The sequence below is a fragment of the Trachurus japonicus genome, chromosome 17 (genome assembly GCF_045865225.1).
Source record: "Trachurus japonicus isolate A0001 chromosome 17, Traja_1.0".
Classification (NCBI taxonomy): domain Eukaryota; kingdom Metazoa; phylum Chordata; class Actinopteri; order Carangiformes; family Carangidae; genus Trachurus; species Trachurus japonicus.
Window position 1 is genome coordinate 17,948,614 of NC_140923.1, and position 13,207 is coordinate 17,961,820.

General features: G+C 42.9%; 2 protein-coding genes across 2 annotated transcripts; both read right to left on the reverse strand.

Annotated features, from left to right (window-relative positions):
* Nucleotides 1-923: 923 nt before the first annotated feature.
* Nucleotides 924-2,679, reverse strand: LOC146970469 (aquaporin-1-like). Its single transcript, XM_085804348.1, has 4 exons — nucleotides 2,190-2,679; nucleotides 1,552-1,710; nucleotides 1,285-1,365; nucleotides 924-1,184 (listed from the first exon to the last, which is right to left on the reverse strand). The coding sequence occupies exons 1-4, from the start codon at nucleotides 2,550-2,552 to the stop codon at nucleotides 981-983; spliced, it is 807 nt and encodes a 268-aa protein (XP_085660474.1). The 5' UTR covers nucleotides 2,553-2,679; the 3' UTR covers nucleotides 924-980.
* A 7,963-nt stretch (nucleotides 2,680-10,642) lies between these two features.
* LOC146970470 (aquaporin-1-like) lies at nucleotides 10,643-12,773 on the reverse strand. The gene is made up of 4 exons (XM_085803848.1): nucleotides 12,347-12,773; nucleotides 11,465-11,626; nucleotides 11,172-11,252; nucleotides 10,643-10,866 (listed from the first exon to the last, which is right to left on the reverse strand). The coding sequence occupies exons 1-4, from the start codon at nucleotides 12,707-12,709 to the stop codon at nucleotides 10,687-10,689; spliced, it is 786 nt and encodes a 261-aa protein (XP_085659974.1). The 5' UTR covers nucleotides 12,710-12,773; the 3' UTR covers nucleotides 10,643-10,686.
* Between the last annotated feature and the right edge of the window lie 434 nt (nucleotides 12,774-13,207).

A 13,207-nucleotide genomic window follows, 5' to 3' on the forward strand; every position in this document is an offset into this window, starting at 1 on the left:
ACTCAAAGACTGAGACTGTATAAGGCACTTGCAACTGCTCCATCATCGGATGTGAGGAGGCCGAACAGCAGGGCGACTGCAGGGTTCAGGTGTGCTCTGCTGATGTGCCCCCAAACTCTGACCCTGGTGGTGGTGACAGCCAGGGAGACCTTCAACTGCTGAGCAACCCTTCTCCTTCAGGACAGTTATCTTTTCCAATCACAGCTGACATGCCGATGAATATGAACAGGAAGGTACAGACAGATTCCCACAGCTGCAGCCTTAAAAAAATTAAAATAAAATAAAAAAAACACCTCTTTATTTCTGGAACCTCTTCCTCAGATGCGTCTGTGTGAAACCCAATGTGTCACCTACTTCAGAATTCATACAAGAGGTTTGTGTGGAGAGATGAAGCAGGACAAAGATGCGCTGCATGAGTTTCGTAAAGATGTTAAAATGTGGTCCAATACAACAACGACTAACACTTGCATTCCGCTCTGTGAAGAGGATTATACTGATGAACTGAAAAGTACAGAATCCCAAATGCTTTTGTTTGAACAACTGGCTAAAGGACTTTATAGAATTAATAATGATGGAAATTGCAGCCTCAGTACAGGATCTGTATAGAGATGGTCTAGAATGGACCTTGGACACTTATTAAAAAATACTTAAGTGAGATAAATGCAGTTCAAGAATTACTGTGATGATACAGCTGGTATATGAATATGAATTTCAGTTTGTCGGCAGAAAGTCAACTCCCTTGGGGGAATGTTGGCACAGTGATTGTCTAAGTAAATTGAATAAGTAGTCTGCAATTCTTGGCAAATGTCTTTTAGTTATATGTTGTAAAATTAAACTGTATAACAATTATAAAAAAAATAAATACCCCCCCCAAATAATCAAGTAACCAAAAAAAAAAAAAAAAAAAAAAAGATTTTGTAAAGTTATTGAAAAAGCATTTTATTTGATCAAGCAGCGCCATACTCTTGTCATTTCCCCACTTAGACCGGCTCTTTGGGCCATTTTGCATCTCTAGTGGCGGCGCTGGTCCCCAGAAGAGGCTCCTCGGCCTCGTTTTCCGGTGATGGGCCACTGCAGAACAGAACCCGTGTTTTTTCAGACAAGGGCTCGTCTCTTGGTGCCAGTAGATAATTATAGAGAAGAGCGGCCACCACGCCAGCACTCATTGGTCCTGCCCAGTATACCTGAGAAACAAAAACACAGGACATACACATCCCCGTTTCAAGAGGAATGAGTCATTAGAACACTTGGAAAATACCTGCTATCCAGCCCCACCATACATACCCAATGATCATCAAAAGATTCCAGTATGATTGCAGGCCCAAAGGATCGAGCCGGATTGATACCGCATCCTGTGTAGCGGATCTGTAAAGCATATTAGAGGAAAACACCTCTTAGTTCCCTGGCTGCAAAAGCAGACGATTACACGAAGGCCTGATTCACAGCCAGGTTCTTCCTACGTAAATCCATTGTATCGGGCCGCGGCAAGATGGAGAAACCATGTACCAAACTAATGAAAGGGGAAATTGAGGAATGTTTTTATGTACTTACCCCAGCAAGGTGTCCCAACCCTACGGACAGTCCGATAGCCATGGGCGCGTATCCACCTACATCACGTCTTTTGTCAGTGACTGCGAGGACACACAGGATCAGTTGGAGGGTGAGAAGGAACTCTATGACATAACCTTTAGCCGGGCTGATTCCATTCAGCTGCAACGAAGAAAAACACTTCAGTTTTCTCACCTCATAAAACACTTACCGTTTCTGCAACCCTTGCATTATATTAATAGAAATCCTTTAAAAACAAACAAGAAAACAGTCTGATTGTGCTTTAAATATTAAGCTGCCTGACTATTTGAGGACATAAATAACTGCTGAGGACAGTACAAACCATCTTATAATTACTCCCTGAAGAGAGGGGGACTGTTTGTTGCATAGCAGCCACAAAACAGTGATAATTCAAATTTGACACATCAAATTTAACAACCTATCACCAGCAGTTACAGCAAACATGGAGGTCTCATAGAAGAGACCACAAAACTTTCGATAATGACTCATCTGCCTTTTACAGAGAACTGGGTCAGGCTGGAGGCGGCTCCCAAAGTGCCATTTAAATGGGAATCCTAAATGTCATTCATTAAGAGGAGCATTACTCAGGAGAAATTAGAAGCACATGGGTTCCATCTTACCTTGTTAACGCCGAGCGAATCTATGATTTCTGGCCTGATACCGTACACAATGGCACTGCCAGCCACTGACCCTAGAATCTGAGCAATCATATAGAAAAAGGCTCTGAGGATGCTGATCTGGCAGCTGGCCAGGACGCCCAGAGTGATGGCAGGGTTCAGGTGGGCGCCGCTGATGTGGCCTATACACTGGGCCAACGTGGCAATGGCCAAACCGAAGGCGAACGCCACTTTTATCTCCTGGTCGGGGTAAGTGTTATTTTTATCTCCTATTGCAGCCGAGAGGCCGATGAAGATGAAGATGATCATTCCCAGAGCCTCAGCGAGGACCGCCCTCCAAAAGGCCCACATTTTAATTTCTGACATGGCCACTTTGGATGACGCTTACGCTGACAAGCACAATTTGAATGATACACCAAGATTGTGGGACAAGCAGATACTTGGTTCCACCAGCAGCCCGACCCTAAACATTATGAGTGACATTCGCCAGCACTCATCAGGCGTGTGTGAGTGGCTTTTGAAGAATCAGGCCTGATTAGAAACAGCTGAGAGATCTGTGTTTGAGCCAGTGAGAGTGACCTCCACGTCTCCTGCTCTCTGCAGTACTTTTCCAGTTCAGCAGCAGGCAGAGCTGTGTTCACAATTATTCACGGCTCATTAAAGACCACATCAAACTGTTGCTCTGTGTTGGATAAAGGTGCTGAACTGGAGGATTTAGAAAACATGTGCAAAGAGAGTATGGGTCACATGACAGGGGAAGGCTTGGCCACATAATTAATTCTATAGTTAAGTCATCACTCTAATATAATTGTTTAAAATATGAATTATCTAAATTATCTACATGTAAAAAAAAAAAAAAAATCAATGCGTCTTAAAGTTATAGGCTATATTCTCTGTCATAATTCCAGGCACGTGAAATATTAGACTTGTGAAGGGCAGCAAAGTGTGAGAAGGACTCAATTACTTTTTTTTTTTTTCCAGAAGTCAGTGGAAATGGTTTTCCTATATCCTTCTATCAATCTTCTTCCTCCATTCTGAGCGTGTGTCACGCAGGGCCGGCTGCATTGAAGTCAAAATCAGTCATATGTCATGTGAAGGAAATGGGACCTTTTGAATTCTCTCCAAGGAAACCAGCCTCTCATTCTTCTCTGCTGCGTGGAAGAGCTGGCAGGTCAAAGGGTCGCAGCGCTTCTTGTCAAAAGAGAGAGAAAGAAGCCAGTTAAAGCGTCACCTTTGACTTGGGTAACAATGCTTCACTAAAAAAGAAGAGCACGTCCAGTTTTTTAATAGTTTAACTTGAACCTGGTGCCATGACTTTTATTCAGTTTTTGAGTTTCCACTTTCTATCCTTTGTCGAGTTACAAAGCTGTTTCCCCCATCTCTCTGTAATTTGCTTGAGGTTTCCAAACGTTTCAAACCACACTGCACATATGTTACAGTTTTGACTCCATGTACAGTAGCATTTACAGACATTTATGGGATTCATTATGTCAGAGGAGCAGGGTGAAGGAGGAAGAGTAACAACATGGAGAACTGACAGGAGGGACAGAGGTTACGCTCTCTGACCCCGTGAGCAGGAGCAGCTCTGTGGCTCTGCCATCTCACCACTGCAGCAAACTGTCACCCAACATTTCAGCTGCTGAAAACGACCCCCAGCTTTACCCCCCATTGGCACATGTGTATCTGATACTCTACCACCCCGCTGCAGAGCATCTCATAACCCCCACCTCCACCCCTGCACCCACCTGTAGGCTCTGCATCCACATTTCCCTTGGAAAGATGTTGTGGGAAATGAAGAGGTCAGAGCCCAGAGGCCGAACATCAACTCTCCACATGTTCTACATTCAAACAATGATCTATTGCACATGACAAGGCTTACTGAAGTGAAGCTATAGTCAGTCAAAGCAATATTGCAAACATGAAGAAATTGTTTGTATTTAATGTTTTGATGCAATAAATAAAAATTAATAAAAAAAACTCACAGAACGTTCAGAGAACTGATTCAATGAATAAGTTGTAATACAGAGAAACGGCTAGTTTTGTTTTGTAATGTTTTGTTAGATATAAAAGGACAATAACAACCCTAAGTAACCCTATCTAGAAGTAAAATAGTTGCAAAAAGTGGTTCACATACAATATTTGCTCATGATTTCATGAAGTGGGTGTGACTTATTTCTAAGCAGGCGATTGGTGGGGGGGATGGAAGCTGCATTGCCTGCACAGGAGGACATGAGGAGCGCCTCATCACATGAGATCCATCCACTCACCCATGATGCCCCCCATCTCCTCCCTCCACCGCCTTTCAGATGTAAATAAGACACAAACATGACTCATTTTCAAATCTACTCTTTTAGAGGCACAAATAACTCCACGATGCAGGTGCCCTGAGGAGCCCCATGCACAGAGGTTTGATTATTGCGGCCTGTCATGAGAGCTGAACTTTAACTTAATTCAAGAGATTATAGGATGAACACATTTAGTCATGCAGAAGTGGAAGCAAGTCAAGTATATAATTAATATGTATGCTGCAGAGCAAAATGGTACAGCTTCAAAGGTTTTTTCCTGATCAGTTGCTCCAAATGAGTGAAAACATCACATCATACAACAAGGTGAAGAAACAGAGAAGTGGAAGGAACTTTTTTAAATATCCAGAAATTAACTGAAGATAGCTGAAACAGTGATAAATAAGTGTCTGATGTTCAGTGTGTCCAGTTTTGTTTTGCACCCATGATGACGATCATCTGTTTTTGTAAAGGACAGGACATAAAACCAATAAGCAAAGGCTAATTAAGCTGCTACATAGATTAGATACTGTTCATTTGTCATTCACATTGGTTATGCAGGTTTTTTTTTCACAACTTCACATTAATATAGAATATTTTTGTGAGCTAACGGGCACCCAACAGAGAGGGAGGAGCTGAAGCAAACCATGAGACTCCATGAAATGCAGACTTGAAATTCTTAGAAAAATCCAGCTTCCTTGAAAAACAGGCAGCGAGCCAGCTGTGCAACCTCTCAAAGTATCCATCTAATACTGAGATTCACAGAAATCATGCTCCTGGAAAGACTGTGATCATTTCACCCCGCATTGGTTGGCGTAGATAAAAGCCCACAATCAAAAAAGCCATCACAATCTGGCACTCCCACTCCTCCTATCAAGCTGTAATTTCATCACATCTATACGAAGGGAGAGTTTTGACTTTACACCATGAAGCAGGTGGATGATGGAAAACAGCAAACAGCACGACAGGATGAAAACTCCACATAACATGCATCTTAAAGAAAGACATGGGCCTCGGTCCAACACAAACCGAGCAGGACGGTGGCGGGTTAGGCCCCTTTTTCTAACACCACCTCTGCAAACCCATCAATTTGGCTTTGTAAGCAACGAACTGAAGACTGATCCTGTGTGCTCTTGATGGTTTGTTCAAACATATACTCACCAGTGTTTGACATTCAGAGCCAAAACCTTTCACAGTGTTTTTTTTTTCAGTATTGTCTCCACGCTCCTGAGCAGCAAAGCAGCGGCTGTCATGGCATCTCGCTTTAGATAAAAGCCTTCTTTAAATGCAGCCATTTATCATTGTTCGTTTCCCAGATGATGTCACATTGCAGTTCTGCCTGTTTTTTTTCTCTCACTGGAGCCCTCTGCAATGGGACCCCCACTGTGTCAGTGAACTGGCTCCATTCAAGTGAATGAGAGGGCTGCATTTTTTCACGCCGCTCTGAACGCAGCGATGAAACACCCGTCAGTGATCCAGCTGTTGACTGCCCAGTAGGGGAATTCGTCGAGGAGTGGTGCTTAAAACGGTTCAAGTCGATGCCCGCGCAGCCATGTGAATCCTCATGTACAGCGTGTGCTGTGCAGGAGGAGCCCCCAGAGGAAGCAGTGGGTGATCTGTTGGCACATGACCCAGCATACTATAGTGGTGAAGTAACCCCTGTTGTAGGATGAGCATTTAAAAGGTGTTAAATTGTGTTGACTGGCCATCTGCCTCTGGCCTTTTTGCAAACTGAAACCAAATCAACAGCTCCAGTAGGGAGACGTAGATGCTCTAATGAGACACCTCTGTGGTTTGTCCGCCGGCCTCTCTGCCCTGATGTCACAACAAAGACAGTAACAGCAGCCCAAGGCAACATCCACACCAAGTTTTTATTTTAAACCAAAAACACTCTGTGTCTTCATTTGTGTTGTAGCTCTGTATCAGAAATGATTTTCCTCCATATACTTTCACACCTAAACTATACTGGGCATGTATGAGCCATAATGCAGATCGTCTACTCTACAGATTTTATTCTTTTTGGGGCTTTTTTTTTTTTAAACCTTTATTCTGATAGGACAGTGGAGAGTGAGAGGAAAGTCAGGGAGAGAGACAGAGAGAGATGAGCTGTAGCAAAGAGCTACAGGTTGGATTTGAACTCATCCATCCACAGGCTTCACTGCTTATCTGTGCAGGGTTGCAGGGCGGCTGGAGCCAACCCCAGCTGACAAAGGCAGAAGACAGTAGGCTATACACCCCGGATAGGCTGACAGTCTATCACAGCACTGACAGAGATGAACAATAAACCTACGTATATGAGCATATATCTGGACAGTGGGAACGAGCTGGTGAACCTGGAGAGAACAAAACCAGATACAGAGAGAACATGCAAATTCAGTACCAGGCCCGATATCAAACCCAGAACCTTCCAATTTTAACCCATGGTCCCTGAGACTGATTAGCTGCTGCAAAAATTAAGAATTTATCTGGACAACAACAGGGCCAGTTACACTTTTATTTCAATATCCACACTGCTTTCACCACAAGGCAGATGATGATGTCGTCTATGTCATTGTTTTCAAGGATTTAAGTTTCCACGTCCAGACTAAAACACAACCCTTGAGTTTTCAAATTAAGAGTCAGCAGCATCAATGCTCTGTTTTCAGTGCTCCAAATCTCCAGTGTAGTGTGAACAAGAGGCCACAATGTAGCAAAACAGATGTGAAAACGCAGTAGAAGTGGAGCGGATGTAGCTCAAGTACGACCCTGTTCATCATCATTCAGTCTTTTACTGTACAGCAACAGTGACAAACTGTCATAAGCTGACAGGCTGACCCATAGGGGGGAGTGAGAAGAAGAGAGAGAGAGAGAGAGAGAGAGAGAGTGGGTGTGTCAGTGCAATCTGTGCCGTTCTTGGCTGTTGAAGGGACACTCTCACCAACCTGGCAACCTGCTAGTGGATCCTCCAACTGCTGAAAAAACAAGTGGGAGAAACTAACCATTAATAAATCAGCAGCATGAACTGGGCGGCACAAAGAAAACACCAAGACAGGAAGTGTGGCTGAGCATCAGGGACCACAATCTAGACTAATACACTTTATAAGGATTTACACTGCCATGGTGTCACTGTACTTAGTGTCATGCCCTGAGTCTGCCTTTATCCCCTGCCGTGTTCCTGTGTTTCCCTGTGCTACAAGTGAGTTAATAAACCCTTTTTGTGCCAATGTAACCTTGTTTCCTGGCTATCTGCATCTGGGTCCTGTTCTCCGCAATCCTGACACTTGAAACACACAAGCATTATGTATTATGTTTTTAATGTATGACTTGTGCTGACTGGAAATGGGAGGAGAGTTTTTAATATACAGTATGAAATGCACACATTTCCCTTTTTTAGTGTATGGATTTCCAGTTTAAAAGTAACCAAACCCAGATTAATTAATTAATACCAATACTAATTTAGTACAGTATACAACATTCGTGTTTCTAAAAATAAGGGCCTGTGTAATTAATATAGGGCCAATCTGCACAAAACTGATTTAAAATCATTGTCCAGTAAAACAATTCAGGTGTGATTGCTGACTTTTTTTTTAACATCTGCAATAACTTATAATAAAAGTAATGGATGGTGTCTTTAATCTAATAAAGCCACTGATGTGTGCTATTTATTCCCCGGCTTCCCAGATCCCCCTCCCACTTTTTTCCTCTCTCCTGTATAATTTATGACTTTAGGTCCACCTGTGCTTGATTGTGTCTCTTTTTAACTGTGTGTAGCTTGTGTCTACTACTACAACAATTTTTTGATGATATAAATTTGCTTATTATATGTTGTCAAGATGAGCTATCGCAAACCAAAATTAAGACACGTTGGTTTCTTGAAAAATCTATTCTATGATTTAAAGGGATATTCCGGCATAATCTTAATCCATTGTCTAACGCTCCGTGAGACCATGTAGAACACCCCCCCCCACCCCGACAGATTGAGTTTGCAGATTGCAAACGTCTCTAGTTTTAGCGACTTCAGCAGCCAGATCACTATATACTGCTGTCTTTGTAGCCAAGAGCCAACCGCAATCAAAATAGCCAATCATAGCCACAAATAATAGCCTACTCAGAACAGCACCATATTTCATCAACAGTACAAACAGGGTCCCAGCACAAAATACGAAGCGTCAAACACTTTCTAGCTTTGCCTGGTTTGTATTTACAAAAGACGAAAACAAAACTCACCCACTCCCCTCCAGCTGCTTAAAGCCCTGACAAGTCGATAACCGAATGCATCAGTGATCCTATCTGTCTTCCCTCTCTGTAACGATAACTAGCGAGTGTTGACAGGGAAATTAATGGAGATGAGTTGTTCAAACTATCACAGTCAGAAAAGCATGCATGCATTTTTGGAACTAAAAGTCACTGGACTTCTTACTTTTCTGCTGCACGCGGTAATTGACTTGTTAGGGCTTCCACATAGAAAGTGGTTGGAGGAGAGTGGGTGAGTTCTGTTTTCGGCTGTGTCCGAAATCGCTCGACGATATAGTGGACTATAGTGACTACACAATTTTGTAGTGTTGTCCGAATGTTTAGTGAGTATATCACTAAGTAACTGAGTATTACCATGGGTTAAATTTATGCCAGATTATCCCTTAAAGTCATTCAGGTGTTCAGACCTCCACACAGTTATTCAATCATTTAAATCAAATGCTGGATCAACACCTGGAAGAGCCTCGGGTGATTCAAACCAAATTCATAAATTGTTGTGAGAGTTCCCTTGTGTCAAAATCTGGTTCAATCAACAACAATTATTTTAGTTTATTGCAATTTGTGCTGACTTGGTGCAAATGTTGTATAATCAAATTACACAGTAAATGTGGGAGCAGAAGCAGTTCGCTCTAAACAGATGGGAAAAGGCTGAACAGACTGATTAGGAAGGCCAAGCTCTGTCCTGAGATATCCCCCACACCCCACCCCCAGACCCTGTGTAGGGGTGGTGACAGTGTGACGGGAGAGCGATGGCTGAGCTATCGTCTTCATTGGGGAACAATTCCCACCCTGTGTGACACACTGTGACAGCGCTGAGCAGATCCTTAAGCGACAGCTGCTGCACTAGTGGTGTGTGAGACAAAGATACCGCAGGTCTTTCCTTCCTGCTGCTGTTATACTACATAACAAACCCTGGACTCAGAAGACCACACACCCCAAGAACAGACACACTCACCATGTGTAACAATACACAAACATACCAACTGTGCAATATTCTCTCTCTGATATGATTTAATTCACCTGTTTGTATCTTATTTCAATTTTCAGCATGTTTTATTGTCAGTTTTAATTTATTTGAGCTGTCCACTTTGCTGCTGTAAAACTGCAGAATTCTCCACTGTGGATGTACTCAGGACTATATTGTTTGTTGTATAAATCGTGTGCAATGACAATAAAGCTTCTTATTATTATTATTTAGAGAAGAACTTGGAGGCAACAGGGTGCATAAACAATAAACACATGACTGAAGACATGGGGGAGGGATAAGGGGCCCATAGCAAAATGTTTGCCCTGAGGCCCCCTAGACAGTTCCTCTGGCCATGGATGAACTTATGTATTTTCATCAGCAAATATCCTAGTTAGCAGGTTCTCAATTTCCATTATGTTTAGATTTGTATTTAGATTTGGTGAGAGCAATTTTACTGACTCAGTATGTTATTAAGTGTTTTGTTTTGGACTAAATATCTTGTCTTTTCACTGGTGGATGCCAAATATTTACTTCTGTTTGGTATCTACATCCCAAAAAAGATCAGATTAACAACCGTTTTTAACAACACGTGTTTTATTTACTTAAAAAAGTGAGAGACATTTAAGAGTGTACACACAATACATTACGCATCAGAAACAAAAATTGATACAGGCAAATAGAAATATGTATACAAAAAGAAAAACAACAAAAAAACACATGGCTCAATATAGAATACTGATATGGGAAGTAAATTCAACACACTGATCCGTCAAGATGTCCACAACCTTGACTCATGTGTCTTAAGTGTCAGTTTGGGTAAAAATTGTGTGGGGGTCAAACAAAGGAGTGAATTTAGCAGAGACATGAACCGACCCCGTCACCACAATTCTCATTGGTATTTCAAAAGGAGCCTACACTAAATCCAAGAGCTTTTGTTTTTGTTCTTTTTTTTCTTTTTCTTTTTTTTACAGGAGTATAGACATGTACATGGGCACTAAGTGGTTGTGATTGCACGGTGCTACTTTGTCATCATCTCCACAGTTGTGGTATCATTGCCTCCGTTAACGTCGTAGTCACCTGCTGGACCGCTGACCAGGACCTTCATGCGCTCGGGGAAATCGTCAAATTTGGGGGAGAGCAAGAAATCGTAGATGAGAGCAGCCGCTACGCCCCCGCACATGGGCCCCACCCAGTACACCTGCAATAGAAAACACTGATCAATGTCCGGATCTTTTGTTTTTTTTTCTTTCTTCCCTATCACCAGACATGTGTAAACCAATGTTATCACAGGAAGAAATAAAGTGGATGACGCAAAGATAGCGATCCGGGTCAAAAGGTTTACTTTAATCGATATCTCAGCCAGGATAAACAATAGGAAGGGTATAACTGATTAACTGGAGGATATGGAGCTTCTGAGTTATTTAAGCTTGACATAGTGTAATATGCATGCAGAAAAATGTCAGGCATGCGTTAAGTGCCTGTCTGCTTCCCTCTTTGACTTACCCAGTGGTTTTCAAAGTTGTTCAGGATCAAAGCCGGACCAAAGGAGCGAGCCGGATTGATGCCACAGCCTGTGTAGCTGATCTGTAATCAACAACAAAGAGGCAACGTAAGAGGATATCTTCAGCTACATGGTCTGGTGGACAGCTGGTGGTGGTGGTGGTGGCGGTATTAATAAAAAAGGGCAGAAATGCATGATATTATTCCACCCTGAGAGCTCTGTCATGTTTGCTGCTGTGATTAATCCCGGATAAACATAACTGCTGCTATAGGGACGGTTGTAAGGTGCAACTTACAGCTGCCAAGTGTCCCAGGCAGACCGAGAGGCCAATGGCCAAGGGTGCAGAGCCCGTGACATCACGCCGCCTTTTATCAGTGACTGCAATGACACACAGCACAAGCTGGAAGGTTGCCAGGAGCTCGATGCCAACGCCTTGGCTGGGAGTAACGCCATTGAGCTACGAGAGTGAGAGAAGAATCCAAAACAACAAGAGTTTGTCAGTTAGTGTCAGTTAGATGGATTAGTTCAACCATCATTACAACTTGCCACTTAGTGGTCACTGGAACTGCCACCAAGTATGAAAGCAATTTGGCGGAGACTCAAATGCCACATTGTGTATAATTTTCTTTAATTTATAGAAAAAACATTTTGTGGTACTGTATAATTTAGCTGTGCGCAGCTGTGAGTGAATGTGTGTGTGTGTGTGTATGTGCGTGTGTGTGTGAATCAGAACAGTTTCTCCACAGTGAAATGTCATGCCTCACTAATCTCTTGCTTTTCAGTAATACAGCAGCTGAATGACACAACTCATTACAAATAGGTTCAAGCAAAAAAAACTGTAGCATCAACATGATTCATTATGTATCAAATTTCCCAAAACAGCTGAGGCATAAATGTCAGTGTTGATGCTGCATGTTTTTATCTGCAAATTCTTGTGTGTGTGTGTGTGTGTGTGTGTGTCATCACTATTTAATAACAAGCATTGACAGAATGTCATAAGAACAACACAAACAGTGCCAAAGTCTCAGTTTTCACTCTGAGGTCAACATTAGACTAAAAAGTTGTGTTAAATAATGCTGTTACATCATACTGCACAGTGTGGGAGCCCCCCAAATTTAAATGCCATATAATCACATGTTTAGTCAGTGACATGGAAATTATGAAAGGTTTTACTTACAGAGTTGAGCCCCAGTGCAGTAATGGCACTTGGACGTGCTCCATACACGATGCCACTGGCCAGAGCTGAACCCAGCATCTGAGCCACTATGTACATGACGGCCTTGAACACGCTGATCTGGCAGCTGGCGAGCATCCCGAGGGTCACTGCAGGATTCAGGTGAGCTCCACTGATGTGGCCTAAACTCTGGGCCAGCGTGGCGATGGACAGTCCGAAGGCCAGAGACACCTTCACCTCCTGGTCTGGGCTTGTGTTGTTCGTGTTCCCGATGGCTGCAGCAATGCTGAGGAAAATGAAAAGGGTCATTCCCACCAGTTCAGCCAGAACGGCCCTCCAGAACTCTTTGCTCTTGAACTCCCTCATGGTGGTGGCAGGGTGGCTGCTCTGGCTGTGGGTTTAGGCTGGACCTGTGTAAAGTGTCTGTACTAACAAACAACAGCAACAAGCTGCATATATAAGGCCCGGGCTGATAATGGTCAGTGGGCGGGCTTTAAAAAAAACTGAAAGAGAGGGCCACACTGAATTAATGAGGAATCCAAAAGACTGGTCTTTCACTTCCCTCCCTCTGCTCCCTCACCCGCCCTCCTCCTCCTCCTCCTTCTCCTCCTCCCCCTATCCTCCAGCCCCTCTCCCAGTACCTCCCAGTGCACCACTTTCTGGTCTTTGGACTTTTGCAAGTTACAGAACAAGGTCCTACACCAGCTGTAACCATGTGGTACATTATCCACTCTGTTGTACTACAGAGCTCCTTAATGTGAGGTTTTTTTTTTAAACTGGGAAATATATTTGTCTAAAATGTAATGTGCATTATCAGCATTAAGAATTTAATTTATTAAATGTGTGTTGCATCAGCTGTAAAAA